Source organism: Anastrepha ludens, chromosome 5, assembly GCF_028408465.1.
Source record: "Anastrepha ludens isolate Willacy chromosome 5, idAnaLude1.1, whole genome shotgun sequence".
Classification (NCBI taxonomy): Eukaryota; Metazoa; Arthropoda; class Insecta; order Diptera; family Tephritidae; genus Anastrepha; species Anastrepha ludens.
Genome location: NC_071501.1, coordinates 31,791,059 through 31,818,111, shown reverse-complemented (window position 1 = coordinate 31,818,111; position 27,053 = coordinate 31,791,059). Strand labels below are relative to the sequence as shown.

Genomic DNA, 27,053 nt, shown 5'->3' with positions numbered 1-27,053 from the left:
ATAGAGATAATTAGTCCTGTGAGAATTTTCCAGATTTTTTGGCAAATCTGTAAATATCCTCCAGTTTTAGAGAACGAATATTACTAATTCTCACGACATCGGAACCCAAAACTCGTAGCCGTGCTCTAGCAAAGGCAGGACACTCACAGAGAAAATGCTCAGTGCTATCCACCTCCGCCAAGTATGACAGACAGATTGGGTCCTCAGTGATTCCAATGGTGGTCATATGCTGACCTCAAGGGCTGTGTCCTGTAATAATACCGACCATCAACCGAATGTCTTTCCTTTCAAGTTTTAACTTTAGAGCTTAGTTTTTAGGTGTTTTACCAGAGAGTAACTATGAAACAAATTTTTGGATTTATGTATACTATCCTCTTTCATTTGATGTCGACATATCTATACATACAGGGTGCACCATCTTTTATGCCAGTATGTAAACGCTAAATAACTTTGTCATTTACCAACCCATCGACTTCAACATACATGCTTTCGATACGTCAACTCAGTACAATTTCAAACATGGATCGGTTTACACCGAAAAAAAGCGCTGAAGCAGTGACGCTATACATTGAAAATAGTCGTTCTATTGTTCTAACTCAAAGCGCACATCGCAAAAAGTATCTCGGCAAACTGGCAGCGTCTGACAATAGTATTCGTCATTTGGCGTCGAATTTTTTTGAGGACTGAACAGTAGGAGATCGTCAACATGTCATTCGTCAACAACCAAGACGTTCCAATGAAACAGTGTTGAAGCAGTGAGGGAGCGCGTTGCCCAGAAGCCAGCAGTGTCGTATCGTCATCGCGCTCAGCATTTTGCCGTCAGTGAAACCACAAAGCGGCGCATTTTAAAGGAAGATTTAAATTTGTTTCCCTTTAAAGTGCAATTGACACAAAAAATATTGCCGACAGGCCATTCACGTCATTTGGAACATTTACAAATAGTGCCGGTCAAACATACGAATTGCAAATATGTATATTATATATACAAGGTGGTGCAAAATTAATCATCCAACTTCTTTTTTTTGAGTAATCCAATTTTTGATTTCTTTTTTACGCACTCCATTGCTTGTCTGGTTGTAACATATACTGCAGCTGTCGAATTCACAAGTGTCCAATATGATTGACGTACGACGCCATTTGCAAAAATTATAAATTTTCCGATGGGGTGATTCATTTTTCATACAAATACGAGCTCTCCAGAAAAAGCTTCTTTGGGCTTTTGTGACATATTTATGATCAGTTTTACGGTTAGAGAGATGTCGCCCGTGAGAGTGAAAGTTATTTCAAGGGATTGATTCATGGGACTTACTTGTACATTTTTTTAGCTACTGAATTATTACTTCGGGTTTTCTCAGAGTTTGAGCGAAAATTTTTATTTTACTTGGTAAAAATCAGAACTATTTCTGTCATTTCTACAAAGAATCGGTCCAAACAAAGCTCTGTTTGTGCTAAATTTGGCGCTGTGGTTTGATCATGAAGAAGACTTTACCACTTACATCTTGCGTTGGTCGTTGTGCTGTCTATCAAACACAACCTTTGCGAAACCGGGAACCTTGCAGCCTCTAATCTCCAAACGTTGCAATCGTTTCCTCCGCAATATTTACACCGACAGCCAATCGGCAATAAGACATAAGCCTCATCTGGGTTCCTGGTCACAGCGACACTGCAGGAAACTGTGAGGCGGATGAGCTGGCCAGACAAGGGACATGTGAGGTGATTTCCCCGCGAAGGGAGAGAATTGGGATCCCCCTGACTACCTGCGGTCTGCTCCTGGAAAGATGGGCATCGCGCCAACTCAGCGAGTGCTGGGCAAGTACACAAACGTGTAAGGTAGCGAAATCCTTCTGGTCATGGTGGCATTCGGGCGAGCTTCTGAGGTTGACAAAACATCAGCTCTCGAATCTCGTGGGTTTTCTCACATGTCACTAGGCGCAAGGAATGCATGCTGTGAGACCTGGAATCACCTCGGGTTCCTTTTTGCGCTGGATATATGGAAGATGAGGTGGAATCATCTCAACACCTTCTCCTTAGCTGCCCTGCTCTGGTGGGGCTAAGATCCCGACATCTTGGCTCTTACTTCTTTGCCACGCCTGCTGATATAGCTGGGGCTGATAATAAAAATCTGATGAATTTCATCAGCAGCACAAAACGGTTGACGCAAACGCTGTATATTCATCGTTCGTAATCCACACGCTCCTAACCATCTCAGCACCACCTCTGCCCGCCCTCTTCCTGTATCCCATCGGTCTTTCTCTTTCCTCTCACCTCCTTCATAATGGTATCACAAAGGGCGAATCAATTTTTTTCTCCGTCCAAGTGTGCTCATTCCTTGGGACGCCATACCAATCTAACCTAACCTATCTCCGCAAAATATTGACAATTTTCTGTCCTTAAAATTATCTCAAACACTGATCAGAATCCTGAAAAGAAAATGGGGCTAGCTCGGTCACGTGTTAAGAAGAGACTGGAACCCTCAAGGCAGCCGTCGAAGAGTCAGACCAGCCCTGACCTGGAGGAGGAATCAAGAAGCTGACGTATTCAAAACCAACAAAACTTGAAGTTAAATCAAGAGGTTGATGCATGACAGAGGGAATCCGAGGAACCTTATCGCGGCCCTATCTGGATCAGATGGTTTTCAAATGTATTGGCATGGAAGAAGAAGAAGAAGAAGATAATGGCTCGTAATTTTGGAGGAGGTTCTGTTATGGTTTGAACAGCCGTTAATGTTCAAAGGTTCTCTGAGAGGCTGTTAACCGCTGGTGAGAACAGTGACCAATTAATCACCCTCTGCGCCAAGCAAGGATGCCCCCAAGCAGGTGTTCTTTCTCCGATGCTGTGGTGCTTAGTCGTGGACTCTCAACTAGCGGAGATGCAGGAACTCAGTGTTCATGTTCAAGCATATGCGGACGATGTCTGTGCGCTAACATCGGAGGCTTTGCACGAAAGGATTCTGGACAAAATCGATGACTGGTACATGAGACTAGGTCTTTCCGTTAATCTAAACAAAACAACCATAGTCTTGTTTACGAGAAAACGGAAATTAGATAGACTCAGTCTTACAACACTGAAAGGTGTGACACTTGGTCTTTCCGATGAAGTTAAATATCTAGGAGTGATCTTGGATAAGAAGCTGACTTGGGAGACACACGTTTCACTGAAGGTGAATCGCGCACATTAAGGACTTTTCAGCAATGCGGCAGAGCCTTTGGCAAAACCTGGGGTCTGAAACATGCTGTGGTCTTATGGATATACACAGCACTTATCAGACCAATCATCACTTACGCCTCAGTGGTCTGGTGGCGACGGAGCATGGTTAAGCCCAGAATCATCTTTTCAGAGCTTTAAATACAATAGGCTTCTTAGCCTGAGTGTTTCAGGAGCCACCAAATCCAATTAATAAGCACCGGCTCGACCTTTTCAAATTTCAATTTCAATGTCAAAGGTAAAACGCCCTTAGTTTCATATCCATATGAATAGTGTGAAGTACATAGAACACCTAGATTTCGATGATAATTTCAAGAAGAAGTGGATTTTCCAGCATTACAAAGCAGCCGTTCATGCCTCAAAAGCAACGAAAGCATTTTTGGTTGCGAAAAAGTACCAAATTTAGAATGGCTTGGCTGCAGCCCTGACCTTAACTCAATCGAAAATGTATGGGTAATACTTTCTCAATCGGTTTTCAAAAATCGACATCAGTTCGAGAGCGCTAAATGCTTTTGAAGTTCGATTCCTGTCGAATGGTCGAAAATTCATCAACAATTTTTAATAAAAAACTTAAACAAATCGATAATTCGACAACTTCAACAAATTGTAATCAAAGGGAGATCCAACACAAATTTAGCTGCAAGTTATAAACTAACCCCAAGAAAACTATTTGTTTATTTTAAATACAACAACTTCGGTCTCATGTGGTTGTTGTTGTTGTTCAAGTGGTTGAGTATTTCCACGTTTTACTACCACCGTCCTCGTATAATGATGTTTTTTTTCGCTTTTTTTTGTTTTTTGTTCTAAGTCAAATCCATTTAGTGATGTCCAAGTATAGCCGCAAATTCTTTATCTCGATGTCTGAGATCTCATTAATTTGCTGCAGGAAAGGCTTACCAAAGGAGCGGATTCGTGCCCTAGCTAGCCCTGGACATTCACATAAGTAGTGGAAAAGAGTTTCCTTCGCATCTTCCGCTTGACAACTCCTGCAGATAGGATTGAAGGGTAGATGATTGAGTCTAGCTGCATGATCCCCTACTTTCCAATGGCCTGTAAGGGTTGCAGTGATGCGTGAGATGTTTGGCCTAGAGCATCCTAACAGATAATTCGTCCTATGGATTTTGTATGACGGCCATGTGTTTTTTGGTGTAATACATGTAGTTAGTTGCTTCCATCTTCTTTCGACCAAAGCATGATAGTGTGAAGCAATGGATGCTTTTAATGTGTTGAGTGGGGTGCAGACTGCCACCGCCTCTGCTAAGTCTAGTGTCGAACCTTTTCTTGCTAGCTCATCGGCTATCTCATTACCCCGTATGTTCCTGTGACCGGGAACCCATATCAGAGTGGTTTTAAGCCAATGACTAAGCATTTCCAGCTCTTCTCTACACTGTAAGACTAGTTTGGATGAACTGGAGTTGGATTCCAAGGCGTTTATAGCTGCTTGACTGTCTGAGAGGATAGCTACTCTTGCACCAACTTCCTTGTAGAGTTTTAGTGATTTGCATGCTTTTCTGACCGCTAACAGTTCTGCCTGGAACACGCTGGCATAGTCAGGAAGACGAATTGATTGGGACAGGTTGAGCGGCTCCGAATGGAAGCCAGCTCCCACACCACAGTTCATCTTAGAACCGTCGGTATAGATTTTACTTTTCTTAGTAATTAATTTGAATTTCGAAAATAAATTTAGTTTTCGTGCTTATTTTTGCATATTTTTAAAAAATGTGTTATTAAAAGTGTTAAAATTAAAAGCGCAAATTGTTAGCCCTAAACTGATATATTAAAAATGTAAGAAATTTAGTTGACAATATATTTTTCTTACGGTGTAATCTACATATCAATAATCCCTCTACCAGTTTTTCCCCCACTTCCAATGCTGGGTAAACTCGTCTCTGTATTGATATATTTGTGCGTGTGTCTACATGTGTTTGTGCTTCAAATCTGCATGCATTTGTTCGACTGCCATCAAACTCTAAGATATTAGATATTCGTTGTTTTTCTATTTAATACTCTCCTGCTTGAGCATATTTTCATCTTTTTCTGCTGCTTCTTCTTCTTGGCAATCTTCTTCTTCTCCTTTAAACTACTGCTGACTGAAAAACTTTTCCCATTTACTTAGTTTTCTGAACTAAAAACAAACAAAAAAAATTAAATTAATTGCAACCCAGAAAATACACATTTGTGACTGTCCTCTGCCAGCAACAGCTTACCTTTGGAATGACTTTATAAGCACGGCTATTTGTGTATACACAGATATGCACATTTGGTTTTATAAATATACATACATAAAGTAGATTTCTCTTATATTTTTACAAACATTAGGGTGGTGCTTAAAAAAATTGGTCATAATTTTTTCGCAAATTTTGATATAAAATTGCTGAAAGTTAATAGTTTTCAGTGAGCAAATTATATTTCTCTTCAGAAATTATAAAACTATGAAAGCACAGCTTAACGAATTTAGATCTGTCGATTGGAACAAGAAATCGAGTATATAAGACTGCAAGTACAACATGAGTTGACCATTTTTGTAGCACAAATTAATAATCGAGCACATCTCAGCTTCTTTCACAGTGGTCCAAAATTTCCTACTTTAGGTGAAAGAAATCGTGTAAAAAGTGTTATAAGTTGAATTCTGATAGAAATTTGCTTAACAAATATTCTGTAGTAGAATTTCATGGGCATCATTTTTGCGGAATATATAAACCTCCTAGTGCCCCTTTTTACGGGTCAATTTGATCCCATTTTTTATTACGTGCGCAACTAAGTTCCCGCTGTTTGTCAATAGATGCCGCTAGTCGATTCTAACATAACTTAAACGTCATAGACATATGGTAAACAAACATTAGTGATTTTGTTTTGGTATATACTTTTGGTTTTGTGAAAATGTCTGATTTTGTGCCGAATAATCGTCATTTGCGGGAAGTGTTAATTCTCCTCTTTCATTCGAAAAAAAACGACGGCTGAAGCGCGTTGAGAGCTACAAAAAGTTAATGGAGATGCTGCTTTAAGTGAAACAACGTGTCGAGATTGGTTCCGTCGTTTCAAAGACGGTGATTTTAATGTTGATGACCGTCCGCGTGAGGAAAGACCAAAAACCTTCGAAGACGTTGAATTGGAGGCATTGCTCAATGAGGATCTGTGTCAAGCGCCAGAAGAGCTTGCTTTAGTATTAGAAGTTACCCGCCAATCCATTTCCAAGCGATTGCATGCTTTGGGAATGATTCAGAAACAGGGGACTTGGGTTCCTTATGAGTTAAAACCAAAGGATGTTGAACGTGGTTTTTTCACCTGTGAACAACTGCTCCAGCGGCAAAAAAGGAGGAGTTTTCTTCATCGCATCGTGACGGGTGATGAAAAATGGATTCATTACAGTAATCCAAAGAAAAGAAAGTTATGCGGACTGTCCGGTCATGCTTCTACGTCGTCGCGTCGGCCGAATATTCACGCTGCGCAGGTTATGCTATGTATTTGGTGGGACCAAGTGGGTGTTATTTATTATGAACAGTCAAAACCAAGCGAAACCCTCACTGGGGTTCGGTAGCAACTTTAATTGATGCGATTGATCCGAGCACTGCGCGAGAAGCGGCCGCAATACGCGGAGAGGTATGAAAAAGTGATTCTACAGCATGACAACGCTCGGCCTCACGTTGCCAAACCCGTTAGAACCTACCTGGAAACACTGAAATGGGGAATCCTGCTCCACCCGCCATATTCTCCAGATATTGCGACGTCCGATTATCACCTGTTCCGATCGATGGCACATAGTCTAGTTGACCAGCAGTTCCATTCCTATGAAGACATCAAAAAATGGCTTGATCTATGGATAGCCCCAAAATATGAACAGTTTTACCGTGACGGTATACGAGATCTACCAGAAAGATGGGAAAAAGTAGTAGCCAGCGATGGGCAATACTATGAATGATTCACCTGTAACCATTTTTTCAGAAAAAGTTTTATTAGAAAAGCCAAAAAAGTCCTCTCAAATAACAATTTTGAGTACGAAAAAGCACAAGATGTCACACACTGCTTAGACGCCCAAACCAGCCAAACGCGCGTTTAACGAGGTGGCACGAGATCAGCTGCAAACTGCGTTGGTGGAAGAACTAACGAACCGCGGCAAATCTGCGTAGGAGAAGTGGTTCGAAATCGAGGCACGGCTGTCTCGTATTGTCGTCAATCACGTCATGGCGAGTCCGGAGGGTGAAGTGCCAGGATTTGATACAATGAAGGTGGTGCGTGGATACAGGGGATCAAGTGTGACGATAAATTCTCTGTTGATTTTCTTCAAAACACTATTAGTAAAATCCAGAGCGACTGGGAAGGTTTGAGGTTAAAACTAATTCCAATCAGCGAGATTCTACGACGGCTAAGGGCTCGTATCCGATGGATGACTGGAGCATCATAAAAGCGGAGGCTCCGCAAAAGAAAAGCATGTCTTTCTTCTCCAAATCTCGGAGGAGAGAATTGAGCCACTGAAGAAAGAGGACAACAAACTTCCGTTCGCCGAAAGGAAGAAATCGCAGTTGAAGTTATTCCGCTCTGAATATCTGGAGGATGAGCATGACAAGGTTGATGACGCTCCCGAGTTGCTCACGTGTACGCAACTGAAAGACTCCGGTTCTAGCCAAATTGATGGCGCTAAGGAGCAGTATAAGGGCATGCAACTTGATGCCGAAACCACTAAAAACGACCAATAAGTATGACTCTCAAGGTTGTTCTGATCAATCTGCAGCACTCTAGGACTGCACTCCTATCGGAGCAGGAGGTAGACATCGCACTGAGGCAAGCGGTTTCTCTCTCAAGCACTACAACTTGTACTACAAGCGGACCCAGGGTAACCTCAGTGCATGTATTGTAACAAAGTAACATCTAAACATACTTTTAATCCCATGATCTGGTCGCCCATCAACGTCTTCAATGGATGAAAACGTTAACAAAGTCAAGGAAATGGTGTTCCAAAACCATCATTTAAGTGTAAGGGAGGTAGCTTGTGACCTTAGCGTGTCTCACGAATCAATTCGCAATATTTTACACCATCAATTGGGCATGAGACGTGTGGCTGCTCGACTCGTTCCGAGAGAATTGAATATCTTTCAAAAACTTCAGCGGAAGAAAGTGGCTGAAGACATGCTTGAGCAAGTGAATTCGGACCGAACGTTTTTCGAGCGCATCATAACAGGTGATGAGACGTGAATATAGGAGTTTGACATGCAAATCAGTCAACAGACAGCTGAATGGCGCTATCCACATGAGTCGAAACCTCAAAAAAAAACACGACAAAGTCGGTCATGAAAGTCATACTACTAATTTTCTTGGATCACACGGTGTTCGGTGCACTCGGAAATCGATTCAAATTGTTCTACGTAAATAGAGAATAGATATTATTTGGAGCTTATGCGACGTTCGAGAGAGACTGTACGTAGAAAATGGCCTAATGGATCTTGCACAATGATAACTCACTGTCTTTCAAGGCTCATATTATGAACACTTTTTTGACCAAAAACTCGTCAAATATCATCGAACAACCACCGTATTTACCGGATTTAGTCCGCTGTGATTTTTCCTTTTTCCAAAACTTAAATTCCCACTCCGCGGACGCCGCTTTGAGTCGATAGAGACCATTAAGGAAAATTCGCTGAAGGAGCTGAAGAAGATCTCTTCAAATGCGTTTAAGAGCTGCTTTGATGACTGGACTAGTCGTTGGCATATGTGTATTGCTTCGAATAGAGCCTATTTTGAAGGTGACAAAATAAATGTTGACGATTAAACAATTATTTTGCGTTTTATTGAAAAATTCACGGTACTTTTTTGACAGAATGTAATTTTAAAATTTAAATTTCAAGATATAAAATTCATCAATACAAGCGTATACTGAACCTGTCTGAAATCTTAAAGAAATTTTCCATTTGTACCAAAATACATGCAATATTTCAACAGCCAATAAAAAAGAACAAACAATTTAAAAACAAAAAATATTGTATATTATATCCTTTTTCCAGATGAAATTTTTGTGCACCACCCTAATATACATACATATATACATAGGCATCTTTTCCTATTTTCCATTTTGTCAGTGTCTGCTTTCATTGCATTAAATTCACCCAAAACAAAATCTGCATTTTCTTATGCTGCTTCCTCTGCTCACTCGCCTACAGCCTTAGGTTCAGCCTAGTAGCGGTAAGAAGTTTGCCCTGCGCACGAATTCGGTTTTAAGCCTTTAAACTTTTTAATTTTAAGCTAAAACTTATGCTGCTGCAGATTGCTTTTTCTACTCTAAGTATTTTATAGTCATTTGGTTTTTGTTTTTTGGTTTCTTTCAGTTCTCGGCGCGGTTTCTTATGTATTTTTGCTATTCTTGTTTTTCAAGCTGTGCAAGTTTCTCAGGTTGTAAGGCTTTTCAGTTTTTTTCCATTTTTGTTTTCAAATTTTTATGTATCAGAAGTCAATCGTCTACTAACTAGTAGCAAATATTTTAAAAGCTTGATCCTCATTAGATAAATCAAAGCATCGAAGAAATGGTGGTGAGTGTTCTCAATAAGGCCATCCATCAGCATGATTTTTTGCGAACGTGTGTTAGAGTGGTCATACTGGCGGAGGTGCGATGAGATGATATTAAATGTTAGGCCCAGTTTATCAGTAGAAATGATTAATTAAGCGAATAAGGGAAGTTTTTTCTATGAATTTTAGCTCATTCTTTAATTGCTTAGCGCCACTTATATAGGAAATTTTTAGGGCATCAAAAAAAAAAAAAAATAATAATAATAAAAATAAAAATAAAAAAATTTAAAATTACTTAATATTTTTTGAAAGTATAGCTATAGTAATAAAACTCTCAATTCATTTGCAAACGTTAACACGAATTCTTTTTCACCGCCTACGAAAAATCTTCATGTCCTGCCCTGTATTGTTTTCACGAAGGTGGCGAAAATGGTTAAAATATATGTTTCAGTGGAATGAAAAGTCAAAACGTATGGCGTAAAATTTCACGAGAAATATTTTGGTAGAACACTTTAACCCATTAGCAGCCACCTAAAAGGGACCTTTTGACTTTTACCTCAAAAATCCACTCAAAAAACAATTTTATAAAGTCGTTAGAGGGTTAAAATCTTTGAAAAATTATTCTTCGGAAAATTTTACTAAGGATCTTCTCAGGCACCATCTCAATATCACCAACAGAAAAATCCTTAGAGATGCTAAACTAAAATTACCTTCAATACCTAAAAGGAAGAAAGTAGAAAGAGTAAGAAAAGATATAAATATTTCAGTAAAATTTTTATTAAATTATTTTCAGTTTATGGGTCTTTAGATAATTTACTGCGCTTTTGAAAAAGTATTTGTGGTTTTGATAATAAAATAAAGTAATACAACTATTAACAAAGGCCCTGTTCATCGCGCTACAACTAGACATAACTCCTTTCTCATTTTTACCGAAGATATTTTCTCCCAAATTTGTTTTATCTTTTATCGCAAATCATAGGACATTCAGGGGATATTCTGGTCTACAAACTTGAAAAAATCGATTTTTGGCTTGCATATTTTCAAAGTTTAGACCCTCAAAAACATGCCCTTCAACGGATTTTTGAAAATTCGAATTATTTTCGGACATTTTGTGACGTGGGGTCTAAGCCGGCCGAGTCGCGCGAATCGCACAATGAACGGCAGATGTTACCGGAAGACTTGAGGACTCGTTCTTTCCAGGAAGTCTTTTGTATATATATACTTTATACTTCTATAATATTATATATCCATGGAAATACATATATCGTCGATTAATTCAGAGTGAGTAGTAAATATTATGATCTAAGTTATTCTGTTTGAATTTTTGCTCAAACTTCAAACGCGATTTTCTCAAAACTACTTTTTTTGAGATGGTCGTCATGATATTTCAAGTTCTACTTGACCGATCGCTTTGAAGTTTGATTAGAATTTTTTATTATACATCTGTCTATCGCGCCTGCATCGGATTTTGAGAAATTTAAGTTTGAAGTATTTTTAAAAAATTTGAAAAGGAATAAGAAAGAGGGTAAACATTTTTTTTGCAAGTTGACACCATTTTGTGAATATTTTTTTTTTTTTGATTTGGCGAAATTCGATAGCGACATCCTAACTAATGAAGATTTTTTTAAATTGGTTTGTTTTAGATCACTACAAGGGTTGGAATCATGTCAACCATGGAACACTGTTTTTCATGAAGCCCCCACTCCGCCAGCCTGTAATTCCACAATTTTTTTTTTTTTTGTTTTTATACTTTTCCAATATTAATAAAAACCATAAAAAAATGGATAGTAAAAATATTTTTCATTTTTTTTTATCTTAATTTTAAAAATGCCTAAAATTAAGGCTTCTAGACCAGAATACCCCTTAAGTTCGGGGAATATGATGGTAGATGACTTTTTTTAGGCCCAAAAGTTTTTACCAATAATCTTTCCTCTCAAATTTACTTTATTTTTTACTGGAAATTACAGGGCACGGATTTCCTTAGCACCAGAAGAACGCAATAGCCGCTCTTTCGTATGGTTTCTTAACTTTGAGTGGGATTTAAACACACTACTAAACACTTACTTTCTCTATATTTTTTAGAGGAATAACAAATCACTAGCTCCCTGTCGACTTCTGTTGTCTGGTTTTGAAGGGTGAACTAGTACCTTCTGGACTTCATATCAACAACTGTTGCCTGATTTCTGAGTCGACTTGAAGAACGAAGCATCAATGTAAGTGTATAGGTGCTATAACATGCATTTTGAAATTTAAGTTTGAAAAAAAAAATTTTTTAAAAATTATAAAAAATTACAAAAAAAAAAAAAAAAAATTATAATAAAATTATCTCATTGTAACTAAATAGGTCAAAAACTGCTTAATGGATTTCAATAAAAAAATTGTATAATTATTTTCAAGACAACTGGCCCGGACATAGGCTGCAACTCGACAACAGACGGACTCGCTAGGGGGCTGACCACAGGGCGTTGAACAAATCTGATTTGAGAGGATGGTCCCTTCAGTGAGACGTTTTGCAAATTACCCAGGTCTTCAAAGAAATAATCGGCAATATATTTCAGCACCCCCTCTTTCAAGTACAGGATATTCACAGCGGCGGTGTTGTACCGACTCAATTCTTTCTTCATCTCCACAGCTTCTGCAGAGGTCATTGTGAGGTACTCCCATTCTACAGGCTAGGGTGCCAATAGTGCAGTGATCCGTTATACGAGTAACACCTGTGAGGACGCTGGTAGTTAATCTGTCGACATCTTGTTCTTTTAAAATTCAGTTTTGTGCAGAGCGATTTGGAGACCTTACAGTTAGTAATCAAAGGCCACCTTCAATTGGCTTCAGTGATTACGCTTAAGTCAGTCGCAGTGTACAGTTCGTTTAGAGGAATTCTAATATCCTCTACCACTCGCTGAAGGTCCAGCTCAGAGCGTTTCCTTGCACACTCATCCGCTCTTTCATTTCCCTCCACTCCAGAGTGGTTGGGGACCCAACAAACTGTGGTGTTGTGTTGCTGGGTAAACGGAGGCGATCTTCTCTGCGCTGAGGCCAGTGCCTTAATAACTGCTTGCCTATCAATAAAAATAGTAAGGTTTGCTGGAAGCAAGTCCATTAGTCGTATCGTTTTTACCCCTTCGATGCAGTTCAACTCCTCTTTTTTGGACTGGCTTGCTTGGAAACCTCGTGTTCAACTACCGTCGTACTCAAAGCATGCTGCTTCTCGCATTTTCGGATGTTGTGTGCGTGCTTCTTTCTCAGCACGTGTGGATAGAGAATTTGGGTAACGTTTGCTCTGCTGCTCAAGAAACTTGACTGAGCTGTTATAACCCGAGGTCCTTTTTTGTGCCCAGGTTTTGTCCATCGCAGGCCTCTTTGTTGAAGTATCATCCGAATTGGTCTTAGGATCAGCGGAAGGCTTTGCAGTCTAGTGCTTGGACACTGCGTATACCTAAGAGATATCTTCTTCGACCGCGGTTTAGACCACACCACCGACCACTGTTCAATCCGATAGACTACCTTCGGAATCACTCATGATTTTTACCTGCCTAAGGACAAGTTGTTTTACCCCAGTAGCTTGCCGATTGTTCAGACCTGTGGTAGCCATCTGAATATACATACCAATAGTATGACCATCGGTCTCGCCTGAGTCCTGCACACGAACGACTGGGTCTGCGGAGATTTTAAAACCCTCTTCAGCCGTATAATGAGGGCTGGGTCTATTAGGCATTAGACAAGGGGAGGAAGATAGATAGCATTTTATACCTACTGTCAGGAGTAAATAACACTGACGCCCTACTGGGATCAGACGCAGAGCAGGGAACCGCTCATTGTGAGACAGACGCTTCTGAATTTATGGATTTACGGACGTTGCTGACCTACAGTGAAGCTTCTCAGCAAGTGAGGCCAAGCTTCCGGTTTGAAAGCATGGACGAACTTGTACCTGTCTTTGCCTGACATTTCAAGGCTAGCCTCTGTAACATTGGTGATCCTTCTGGAGTACCTAAGCACTCCGTTGCCATAGCCCAGGCTTTCACAGATGCACGCTAGCCCGATGAGGAAGTACGAGGAAGTTACTTAGTTACTTTATAAGGAATATTTTTGCAGCAAGTTTCCGAAAAAACTCAACTGTAGTGCGGCTTAGCCTATGAATTAGAAAAAAAAGTACATCCGAGGCGCATACGACGATGCTATATTTCCGCCGTTAGTGCTCATTTAAGGGCTAGTAATATAATGTTGCGCATCTTAGTGTTTGGAATAATTTATAACCAGCAAATTTTTAATTACCCAATCCTACCTTATGACCCGTAAATGTAATAATAAAATATATATGCATTCACACACACACATGCATACATATAAACTTAAATACATAAATTCGTTTGTGTGTACTTTCTATTGTAATATCACAATTTGACCGAATTCACCTGAATTATGACCGCTGGTGCTCTTTGCAAAGCATAACTCAGCTTCATCTAAATTTCGCTCTATTATTTTCTTCTCTATTTGCCCTACACTATTCCATTAATTCGGCCAGTGTAATAAACGATAATGACTAAACTTTGTTGCTCGCCAAGCATTCAATTTGTTTTGTCTCAAGTTTTAGGCCAAATTCGCTTACATACATACATCGGCAGGCTCGTAAATATAATCAAATATACAAAAGTACAATTTATTCACACAAACACATACACAGACACATATCCGCTGCATGTAAATTTCTTACTAAAGCCAAGTCTCAATGCAGTTAGATTGCAGAATTCAAATTTATTTATCACTCCATTCAAAGGCTCACCCGTTGTGCGCCTAAATGTAGGCAACTTTTAATGTATGCTTGTAGGGCAAATGTATGTGCAGATGAATTTCCAAGCTTTATATATAGACACACAACTGTAGCGCATTGTCTGCTGCCGATTTGTTAGAAACTTTATTTGGTACTTTGCTTGGATTGCTTGGTTGGCTTGGTTGTGGAAGCAGCTCTTCTATTTTTGGAGGGAAATAACTCTTTCAATTCTCTAGTTTCTTTACGAATTTGGCGCGTATATGTATTAGGATGAGGGTATACATATCGGATATGTATAGCAACCCATAAAATTCATATAGAATAAAACATTACTTTTAATATCCGCCAGTCCCTATGGCAGTTGTGCTGCCTTTTTATAATTTCAGAAGTGAGGATTGTGATTTGAGATCACTAGCTGAGTTTCATATTGAAAAATGAAATTTAGTTCAAACAAATGCAAAAAAATATCACCTCTTGAACATCATAGATATTGCAAGTATTAACAGAAGCTTAACAGATAAATTTGGCTACTTAAGATGGTGACGAAAAATGTTTTTATTTGCCGTCCTGATTGAGATTTTCCTCCATTTTTTTCTTAAAATGTCTCAAGCCAACTTAAAAGTCAATTTCTTTCAGCAGAGGTTTCTTTGGCTATGGACCTAAATGCACAAACTGCTAGACTACTTTAATGAATAATTGAACCAGTCTCGTTTTGGTGCTCAAAAAGAGGAATACTCAAATAATGGAACAATTTTAGGGTCACTATCTGACAGAAAGAGCTTTTTCTAATAGCGGAAGCCCCTTCGGCGGGCAATGACAAAACTTCGAGTGTATTTCTGCCCTGCAAAACTTCTCATAAAGATCCATCTGCCGCTCGGAGTCGGCTTTCAACTGTAGGTCCCTCCATTTGTGGAACAACAGCAATACGCACATCACAAATAGGAGGAAGAGCTTGACCAAATACCCAAAAAGGGACCCGCAAAGCCCGAATCCTCTTGTAATCTCAGGTAAATTGTTTTCGCTGTTTAAACTACCGTGGAATAAAACTTATGCCACACTGCCTAAAGATATAGGAAGGAGTCCTCGACGCATGCATTAGAAGTGTCGCTAAGATCACAAACAACCAGTTCAGTTTCATGAGTGGGAAATCGACTGTTGATGCTATCCACGTTCTTCGTACGGTCATAGAAAAAAAACACCGATTAAATAAAGAAAATCTGTTTGGAGTCTTTCTTGACCTCGAAAAGGCGGTCGGCCGGGATTCTAGAGCTCTCATTTAGACGGCGTTAAGAAAGCACCTGGTCCCGGAAACCACCATTAAACATGTCATTGACACCTACCAATGACAATAGACAAAATGTGCGAGTGGGCTGGCCCAAAGCCTTAATGTTAATGTAGGCGTACATCAAGGCTCAGCTTGAAGTCCTCTCCTCTTTCATCTCGTGATGAGCTTCCTTACGCATACAATTCACGGCAACCTCCTTTGGGCACTGCGGTAGGCTGACTACAGGGCTACATCCCTCTCCCGTACGCTACAAAGCTATCCTCCAAGAAAAGTTTTACCGTCCTTGAATCGAATGGGCTACTAGTGAGCCTCACAAAGACCGAAGTAATCGAGTTTCATTTTGTCACAGCGAGTTGTGAGTTGTCCAGCTCTTTCAACAAACTAAGCCCCCCTCAAAAGAGTTGATAGCTTTAAATACCTGGGCTCGCATGCCAGCGAAGATGGCACCTTCGAGCCAGAAATTGCTCTGCGAATTCAATGTGGATGGCAAAGCTGGAGAGCAGACTCCGGTGTCCGGTGCGACAAGAAAATTCCAGAAAAATTAAAAGGAAAACTCTACAAAAACCATGATCATGCCAGCAATGACATATAGATCCTAGTGCTGGGCTCTACCACGTAAACTAGAGCTGAAACTGCTCGCGACAGAAATGCGGATGCTGAGGGGAGCCAGCGGCGTTACACTGCTGGACAAGATTCAAAATATCTTTATTGTTCCAGGAAAACCTTCTACGCTTGTACCGTCATGTAATGAGAGGACCAGAGGATCACAGTAAGACAAGTGTTGCAGATGGAAGTAGTGAGAAGAGAGCCACGAAGACTACCAAAAACTTGGAAAAATACCACTCAAAACGGCATGCGATGCAGAAACGTCAGCGAAAAGACGACTCAGGACTGCGTAATTTGGAGATGGAGAGACGACTCGAAATAGGATAAGGCTAGATTAAAGAAGAAGGTTGAAGAAAATGGTTAATTTCTGAGAAGTGTACCTGAGGGCACTTTTGGAAAAGTTGAAAAAATGCTGAAATACTTGTCTGTGCAAATAACCTTCTTTGGACATATGTATTGGAATTTCACAAGAAATATTTTTCTTGAATATTTTAACCCATTATCTGCCTTCAAATATGGCCATTTTGACCCTTTTTCGAACAAATTTGAAAAAAAACGTATTTGTGTGGTCACTAGAGGGTTAAAATGCTCTAGGGAAATATGCCTCGAAAAATTCTACTGTGGGTCTTCTCAAACGAAATTTGCATAAAAAGAACGTAAAGGTATACTGCGACTAAAATATCAAGTATAGTATCATAGTTCCCCAGTACCCCTGAAGATATGCAGCACTCCTTCTTTCATGGGCATTTATGTTGCGAGGGCGCAACTGTTACATGCATTGTCCATTTTCTGGGGCCTTCAAAAAGCGTATGATATCATTGCCACTGTCACCAACTGCCTTTTCTGCCTGTTAAATTACACACAAATCGACAAAATTTGATTGACCGCCAGAACTAAGAAGGTAACTACAATTTTCCGCAGATTCTTGAAGTGCTGGATTCGCATTCGAAAACGAAGATTTTCCTTTGGGACAAAAAAGGTAATCAGATATAAAAAGTCTCCCATATAGGTAAAAGAAACAAACTTTTCCACTGCTGTCACTGGCGCCTGTGCTAATCAGTCATCAGCGACCACACACAGGCAAATAAGACGGTTAATTGAGCAAAACACGAACATGTCCTGGCGCTCTGGCGATATGCTACTAACACATGCACACATGCAAGCATAATGAATAAGCAACGACAGCACACAAGAAAAAAACTACAGTGGCTTTTATGCATCGGGTAATGCATTCAAAAGCGAATGCGGAATTTATGGCTGCCAAAGCCGTTTTGGAATATGATTTTTGCGCGAATTTCAGCTGTCACATTGCAAACAGGACGCGTTTATGAGCCGCGAGGGAAATATTGACTTCAATTGAGGGACAGAGACAGAGAGAGAGAGATAGAGACAGCGAAGGAGGGAGTGAAGGAGAGAGAAAGCGAGCACGAGTGAGCTAAGCGAAAAACAGAAATTGTGGCCACTACGATAAGAGTTCGAACATTAGAATTCATTAACGCCAACGAGCCAAGTGACAATAGAGCCATCCAACTGGGAAAGGTGCATCGTGAGCAAGCAATGAGGGGAATTGAAACTCGCGGAAAATTGGTTTTTGGCGCCAGTGGCTGGGAAGCAAAACGCGCACAGGAAGCACAATGAAAAGTTGGTAGCAGGAGAATGGAGAAAAAAAAGGCTAAGGCAAAGCTAGGCGCTCGTACGCAAGTGGCGCGGAAAGAGGGACGCTAACGCTTGACAGTGGCAAGTTGTTCAATTAAGCGCTTACATGTTGCATGTTGCAAATGCAAAATGAAAACTACAATAAAAGTGTCAACAACCTGCTGACTTGTTTTTCAAGTGTGTTTGTGTGTGTGTTTGTGCCCATGTGCAGCTGGTCACTTGTTTGTTAGAGTGCGCTCTTCCCTTGCCCTCTTCGCTTAGTCGTTGCAGCCGGCCATCGCGCCCTCTGCTCTCTTGATGTTAACCGTTGATGACAAAAATGACAGCGCTAATGTTTTTGCCATTTTTGTTATTGTTATTGTGATTGTTGTTGCGTTTGCGTTTTTATTATATCATCTGCTGTCGGCATATGCAGAGCATGGCCAAGCATAGTGAAATGCCGAGAGAGAGGAGGTGGAGGGGGCATGAGGCAGGTTGCCTTAAATTACAAGGTACATAAAATTGCTCCCGTGTGACCGGCACTGCATTTTTCGCAGGAAATGTGTGTGTGTTTGTTTACCTGCCATGCTTGCTTGTGTTAGTTTTGGCATGCATGTATGCGTGTGTGTGTGTGTGTGTGTGTGTCCGCTTTACATGTTCTGTCAGCGGCACTGGTGTCATGTGATGATAAATGAAATCCACCGAAAAACTGTTTGAGATGGGAATGACAACAACAACAACAATGAGGACAAAAATACCAAAAAACAAAACCAAAAGAAATAACAGCCATGTGGACAACAACACGCACACTTTGGTAACTTCATCGGTTTTTACTTGTTGTTACCTTTAAATTACTTTTGTACTTTGTACTACACGAACATTCAGACACACACACATACACGAGCACACACCACGGGTACATAGAGCAAATTAAAATGTTAGCTTAGCAAAAATAAAAAAATATAAAAAAAGAGATATGAAATAATATTTTACTGCTTTTTCCGTTTTTTTTTTTTGAATTTTCATTTATTGTCGGTGCTGACAAATTACCTAACAGTTGTAATATTTTCAACTTCATTGCATTTGAAAGTGGTTTTTGCCATTGATTAGGTGCACAGAAGTCCCCTGCATTACTGATGAGTTTGTGTTTTTGCTTTTTCTTTTTTTGTGATGAGAATGCGAATAAAAAGTTCGAATGAATTATAAATTTCTTGACATACCTATATCAACTTAGATCAAAAAGTCTAGAGATCTCGTTTGGATTAAGAAAGCACCTGATCCTAGAAACTATCATTAAAGACGTCACTGACGCGTACCTTAAACTAAATACCCAACCAAAATGTCCGAGCGTGCTGGCCCAAGGTTTCAACGTTCATGTAGGCGTACATCAATGCCCAGCTTTAAGCCCTCTTCTCTTTAATCTGCTGATGGACTTTTTTATGCGTGAAATCTGGGCAACCTCCCTTGGGCCTCCTTCTCGCACGCGGCATAGCCGTCCTCCAAGACAATTTGAACACAGCGAGTTGTGAGTTGTCCATTTTTTACAATAAATAATGCCCCCCTCAGAATAGTTGATAGTTTTAAATACCTAGGCTCGCATGTCAGCGAAGATGACACCTTCGAGCTAGAAATTCCTCACCGAATTCAATACGGATGGCAAAGCTGGAGAACAGACTCCGGTGTCCGGTGTGACAAGAAAACTAGAGCTGAAACTAGGGTGGGCCAGCGGCGTTACAGTGCTGGACAAGATCAGCGCTAAGCTCCAGGAAAACTGTCTACGCTGGTACGGTTATGTAATGAGAAGACCAGAGGATCACAGTGAGACAAGTGTTGCAAATGGAAGTAGTGAGATGTGGGTCAGACAGATCACCAAAAACCACCATTCAAAACGTCTTGCGATGCAGAAACGTCAACGAAGAGACGACTCAGGACTGCATGATCTGGAGTTGCCGCATACGAAGAGCCGACTCGAAATAGGATAAGGCTGGGTTAAAGAAGAAGGTTGAAAAAAATAGTTAATTCCTGAAAAAGGTACCTGAGCATAGTTGAATGGCAGAAGTTGCAAAAAAGTGTGAAAAATTTTTCTCTGCAAAATAACTTATTTGGACATATATATTATATTAGAATTTCACAAGAAATATTTTTCTTAAATATTTTAATCCATACCACCTTCGATCAAAAAGTTCACTTTTCAATTTCTACTTTCTTTTCTTAGCGTCACAGTCCTTGGTGAGCCATTGCTTCTTTCACAGCTTCTTGCCAACGATCTCGATTTACAGCCACGTCCCTCCAACGTTCCACGCGCATTTTCCTAAGATCAGCTTCCACATCTACCACCCACCTTTTCCTCGGACGTCCCCTTTTTCTTTCTCCAATTGGGCGAGGATCTAGTGCCTTTCTCGTTGATCACTCCCTTGGCATTCTAGCCATATATCCCAGCCTTATCAAGTCCTTGAGACTTAATACATCTTATTATAACGGGTGATTTTTTAGCTATTATCTTTTTAAACAACTGACGCACGTTTCGTGTTTTGTTTCACTGTCAAACATCTTCAGTTTGGTTTATAATTTAACCATGAATCGTCTTACAACCGAACAACGTTTACAAAGCATTGAATTTTATTATAAAAATGCGTCTTCTTTTAAGAAAGTTTATCGCGCGCTTCTTCCATTTTATGGTCAGTTTAATCGACCCACTGACGCGGCTATTCGAGCTATGGTGACTAAATTTGGAACCAAATTTACATTATTCGACATCAAACCACCAACACGCTTACGTAGAGTGCGAACTGAAGAAAAGATCGCAGCTGTATCGGCCAGTGTTAATGATGACCATCGATTCGTCGCCGTTCGCAGGATTTAGGTGTGAAGCCTTTCAAAATACCGCTGGTGCAAGAATTGAACCCGAACGACCTACCGCAACGCAGAATTTTTGGTAAATGGGCTCTTCTGCTACGTAAATAAGCAGAATTCTCGATTTTGGAGTGAAGATCAGCCAGAAGAATTGCAAGAGCTACCAATTTATCCAGAAAAGGTCACAGTTCAGTGCGGTTTATGTGCTGGAGGTATCATTGGACCGTACTTCTTCAAATATGCTGCGAATCGTAACGTAACTGTGAATGGTGAGAGCTACCGTGAAATGATATCCAACTTTTTTTTGCCCAAAATGCACGAGCTTGACTTGCATGACATGTGGTTTCAGCAAGACGGTGCCACATGCCATACAGCACGCGTAACAATGGACTTGTTGAGAGGCGAGTTCGGTGAACATTTTATTTCACGTTCGGGACCTGTCAATTGGCCAACCAGATCGTGCGATATAACGCCTTTAGGCAAGCCTGCTTCAATTAACGCTTTGGAGGACAACATTAATGCATTTATATGTGAGATACTGGCTGAAACATTGGAAAGAGTATGCCAAAATTGGACTAAGCGGATAGACCATTTCATAATTCATTATGGACCATTAATATTCAAACATTAAATTATATGGACTGTACTACCGATTTAAATAAAAAAATCATGCATTTTTCTGAATTTTATGTGTGTTTTGAAAAATTTTCTTTCTTAACTAAGTCTCCCAGTTCGGCAAGTGGACTATAGATCTTTCGGAACACTTTTCTTTCAAAGCACATTAGCTGTTTTGTCTCTTTACCGTCCTTAGTTCACAGCCATATTGCTCACGCGATAATATTTTAGATCTAATCAGTTTTAGAGTAGAATTATATGCTTTGTTGGCTTTCTTAGCCATTCGAATTTTGTCATCGCCAAACCTTATTATTCATTTGCCTTCATTCACCGTTTTGCTTCTGAATTTAGGGATCCATACACTTCAAGGTTTATTGAGGCATTCAAAAGAAATTTCTTTGTTTTGCACTCTGATCTCTGCCGATGTTTGTTGATCCTATTCCCTAATTCAACGCAAGGTGTAGAAGAGGAAATAGATGAACTATAAAGTAGAAGAAGTATACTTTCACTTTGATTTCTCTTTCTTGATATTATAAAAGGGACAGCTGACTCGCCATTACCCTTAGAATTCATTTTCAAATACCTCAAACAAAAAAAAAATAGTCGGACCAATGACTTATTCTTCCTTGAGCTTATTAGAACTGTTTATATCTCGTAAGCAGCTTTTTTAGATGGGTTTTACCAGATTTTAAGTTCTTTGGTTTTTGACTTATCTAAATATAATTTTCACTCAATGAATTTTTTCAATAGTTGTGAGATATATACATATAATTCTTGCTGTTTGTTCTATCAGGTCTGTAAGAAACCAGATTTACCAAATGAATTAAGGAATATTTTATCAGCTGATCCTTTTATTTTTATTTATTATTTTATTTTTTTTTATTATTGTATTTTATTGATTTTTATTATTTTATTGATTTTTAATTATTATTTTATTTTTATTATTAATTTGTTTTTATGAGAAGATTTAGAACCGCGACCTGCAAAGCCTATTGCCCTCCTTCATGGCTTAAGAGTATTTCTCTGTGCCTGAGTTGTTTAATACCAAACGAGATTTCAGGTAGATGCTGTGCTGCTTTTACTTTGACTATCCGGTATATGCGGGTACTCGATTTATTTATGCTCTCGTTGGTTAGATATTTTCTCAGGGAATATTGTAAATTTATTTTTTTACCACCTTTCCAATTTGATTGGTAGAAAATATGTTTTCATAATTTTAACAATTCTTTGCTATCAAAATTTACATACGAGTATCGACATATTTTTTACAGCTATGCTCACAATAGTAGCAGCGCGATGAATTTCATAGTCTTAAGGGGTAACACCACTGTAGAAATTTCAAAAAATTGATTTTTTTTTTATAAGCTTAAAAAATTCTTTGAACCGTTTAAAATACAGAACAAAAAGTTTTATACGTTACCGAAGTTTATTTCATAAATATTTTAAGCTTTTAACCAAGCGTTAGTGACTGCTACCTAACGATTTCTCCAAATTTCCAAACTTTAAACGCGTTTTTCTCAAAACACGTTTTCTGAAATTGGCACGCAGCATAACTCAAACAATTTTAAATATTTTTAATCAGGTTTTTCACTACGTTTGTATAATAACCTTCTTAAGAGAATAGCTTAGGGGATTTTCGATAGATTAATTTAAACGATTGTTATAATTATTTTAGTGCCGTTTTTTTAGTCCAAAATAGAGTATTTTCCTTCAAATGCTTGCTAATTCCACAAAAATAAATATTTTTTAAATCCCCTACGTGTTTCTCTAGCTATTCTTATCTAGATTAAGAAAAAAAAATTTCCTTGTTCCAGATTAAAATTTGCACCCTCTGTGCTGCGTGCCGCGGAGCTCCTTCAAGAGAAACCACATTACAAAAATGTCTCCAATGCCGCCATTTTGTAAAATTTTTCGATCAAACTTTGTAGTTTTGTATTTTAGTATATAAGTAATAACTTCCCAAATCAGAGTGATTGTTTTCCTTTTCTTTCTACACAAAAAAATTCTTTAAAAATCATGTTTATTTTACGCGTGTAGAGTGGTGTTACCCCTTAAGGCCCTCGCCTCATTCGAAATGGTGTGTTTTGAGTGTTTCTTTGAAAGCGTGTAAAACGGAAATGAAAAAAAGATTTTTTTATTGTTGTTTCCAGTATTTTATTTTTCTATTCAATGTTAAAAAATAAAAAAAAATTTATGACCGTACGAGGTTTGTTCAAAAAGTTGTCCGCCTTCAAAAAAAGGTCTTCACATAAACAATGGATAAAGATATAGCCGGTTCTATTGAACCGAGTTTGATGAAATAAAACTAAATGACATAGAATTGATGGCGTTATTATGAGAACTGCGGTCATTCGGAAAAAAAAAATTTTTAGTAGTTTTTTCGGATCTTTAAACTCAAAAACAAAGGTCAAAAAACGGGTTTTCTTCTTTGAACGTCCGCCATTTTGTTAAATTTTATTTTTTTTAAAGACCGTAGCTCACACGATAACGAAATTGATACAAAATAAGAACCCTTTTGTCTTTTTGAATTCAGACACCTGTGAGTTCCGGAATCCGTGTCGCCAGCGACATACCGTTTTTTGGATGGCAATTTTTGAAAGCTGACAACTTTTTGAAGGAACCTTGTATGTCTAAACAGAAATTTTTATTTTTTTGAAATAGATGAAAAAATAAAATATTTAAAACAAAAATAAAAAATCGTTTTTAGTTTCTGTTTCACACGCTTTTAAAGAAACACCCAAAAACACCATTTCAAATGAGGAGAGGGCCTTAACAAATATTTTTTATCATAAACATTTTTTATAAAAAAAGTAAACAGATAAAAATATAAAAGAAGTTTAATAAAAATATATATGTTATGGATAAAAAATACGAAAACAAAAATCATATAAGTCAAAGTTTCAAGCATAGATCAAAATTTGAAAAATTAAAAAAAATCAACAAATTTTCATTAAAATTTGAAATTTTTAAGTCAGTATTTTTAGAAATCCAAGTACGCAGTATTTTAGCTCATTTAATTTTGGTGTAATATTCTGTCAGTTTAAGTGAATTAAACTTTACGCTGATTTTTGAAAAAATATTTTAGTTGACGGTGTCATGCATTTCCTTCTCAATAACAAACGCAAACTTTCATTAAAATTTGAAATATTTACGTCAGAAGTTTTTTGAAATCCAAGTACGCAGTATATTAGCCCATTTAATTCTGATGTAATATTGTGCCAGTTTAGGTGAATTAAAATTTGCGCTGATTTTTGACAATTTTTTTTGTTGACGGTGTCATGCATTTCCTTCCCAGTAACGAGCGCTTGCAATTTTTTATACTGAGAAAATGCACCAGACCGCCAGCAAAACAAAAAAGAAAATCTCAGAAATCAATGCGCTTGTGGAGTTAATTTAAACTTGCACTTTATTAGACTAAAATTAATTGGGCCATAAAATTGCATACTCAAAATTTTTTTAAAAATTCTTAAGAGGGGAGCCTGGTTTATGAGGTCTAAAAATTTCATCTCTTTGCAATTTTTTTTTAAGGAAAAAATTAATTTAGCACTACAAAGTTTTTTCTATCTTTTAATGAACATTTAAAAAGTATAAACAATTTTTGTACTGGTTAAAATAAGTTGAAAAAAATGTTTAACATAGAAATTAGTAGAGCGCTGCAACGCTGGAGTTTCCAACTGGCGTACAAGATACAGCTCGTAATTATTATCTAAAGCAAAAAATTCAAATGGATTTCTAATTATCATGATTTTTTATTCTAGATGAAATTTAAACTTTTTGGAGGTTTTTAAAGAAAAAAATGCCTTTCTATAACAAAAAAATTCACTTCAACTTGGTATAAAAATCTTGAAATTTGTTTTTATCTATTTTGTTAGTTCAAATAGAAGAGAATTTAATAATGAAGGGAGCAAGCTATGATTCATTTCAAAAGGTTTATTAGTTTTTTTTTCATTCATGTACGCCAATTCAAAGAAATCATAAAAATAAAAAGTCGAGAAAAGAAGATAAAGTTTGTACTATAGCTGTCCGGTCACAGCGTAACTACCTAACACTCGCCTACCTTTGGCTTTGTATCTACGGAAATATTGAGAATTAGGCTCTGTAACTTTGTGTGAATATTCTGAAATATATTACGAATCGCTTCAAACGAAAAAAAAATTTGATTTTTTTGACCTTATAAACCAGGCTCCCCTTTAAAGATTATCTAAAGATAAAATGTTTAAAATTTTAACAAAATTTTTTTAATTTTTTTTTAAATTTCCGCAAAGCTTGAATCTGAAAATTATATGGCATTTGTTGTAGTACAAACTATGTTTTTGCAAAAAAAAAAAAATTGGTTAATTAAAAGGTAAATAAACAGCAAAAAAATTGCACCAAGTTGCGCTGCTATTACTGTGAATCCAGATGTAATTACTATCCATGTTCAAGCGTGTATTTAAATATGCACACATACAGGTACATAATAAGTAATTTGCATACCTGTGTAGTCCGGTGTGACATGTTGCCGTTGCATGTCATTCATGGAGCAACCGCTCGCTGCACTCGTGTACATGTTCACATTGAATGGCTCATGGTAGAGGCTACTCTTGTCTATCGACTCTGAGTCATTGTCCATAGTGACGGCCTGCAAACACAAAAGGAAAAAAAGAAAACAAAAACAAGGCGGTTAAGGTGATTGGGATGTGTTGTTATTTGAAAATTTATTGGGAAAAATAACAACCTGAAATCATTTTCATAGCTATGTATGTGTTAGTGCTCATGCATAATAACTCTACTCACCTTCATGCCATTGCAGTTGAGCCGTTTATCAGCGCCGCCAAGCGTATCCGGATTGAAGTTGTGCTGGAATGCATCGAGCACATTGCCACCGCGGCCACGTTTATTTCGTATGACAATTAAGAGTATGACGATGACCAGCACCAAAATGATGGCCACCAATATAGCGAATATGAAGCCAATCAAACTGCTTTCTGGCTCTGGATGGTCTATGGGTTTGGGCGAAATTACTGAAAAAAAAGAGAAAAGAAAAAAACTTTGGGGTTGAAAGGAAAGATTTCATACTGTAAGAAGTGTGATTAAATAATAATTCAGCCGAAGTTAAACTGTTAAATAAACTACTACCCTTACAAAAAGAAAGAAAAAAACTTTGTATCTTACACCCTTTTTATCTTTTTCCTTAAAACTGTCGAACACTGCTAGTACTTTTCTGGCAGAATTCTATGTGATGCTGCAGGCATGCAGAATGCTTAGGGAACGCGGGAGCGAGGCAGATATTAACATTTCTTGCGATAGGCAAGCTGGGATCAAAACTGTAATCAAACTGGTAAACTACTGCAAGGAGGAGATCAAATTTCCTGGGAGTGCATGTAACATTTCTGTGAGCTGGGTTCCAGGACATAGAAACATAGAGTGAAATGAAATTGTTGACGAGCTTGCCATGAAGGAGTCGACAGAATTGGTCGCAGAGGGTCTCCCTAACTTTTGCTAAAGGGGAGTTGCACAACTTAGTCCTCAAAAAAGATGTAGCTCCATTTCTTCGTCAGCTATTTCGAAAACTTTGTGGCTCCAAAGTAATAGGCGCAGGAAGCAGAAAGT

General features: G+C 38.4%; 1 protein-coding gene across 1 annotated transcript in view; it reads right to left on the bottom strand.

The window, feature by feature from the left end:
- The window catches only part of LOC128864622 (uncharacterized), a 182,421-nt gene that overhangs the window by 46,487 nt on the left and 108,881 nt on the right, over nucleotides 1–27,053 (bottom strand). The window contains exons 8-9 of the mRNA XM_054104382.1: nucleotides 26,238–26,464; nucleotides 25,938–26,082 (exon numbers count right to left, since the gene is read on the bottom strand). Of these exons, the coding sequence (XP_053960357.1) occupies nucleotides 25,938–26,082; nucleotides 26,238–26,464 (372 nt within the window). The remainder of the gene's footprint in view (nucleotides 1–25,937; nucleotides 26,083–26,237; nucleotides 26,465–27,053) is intronic.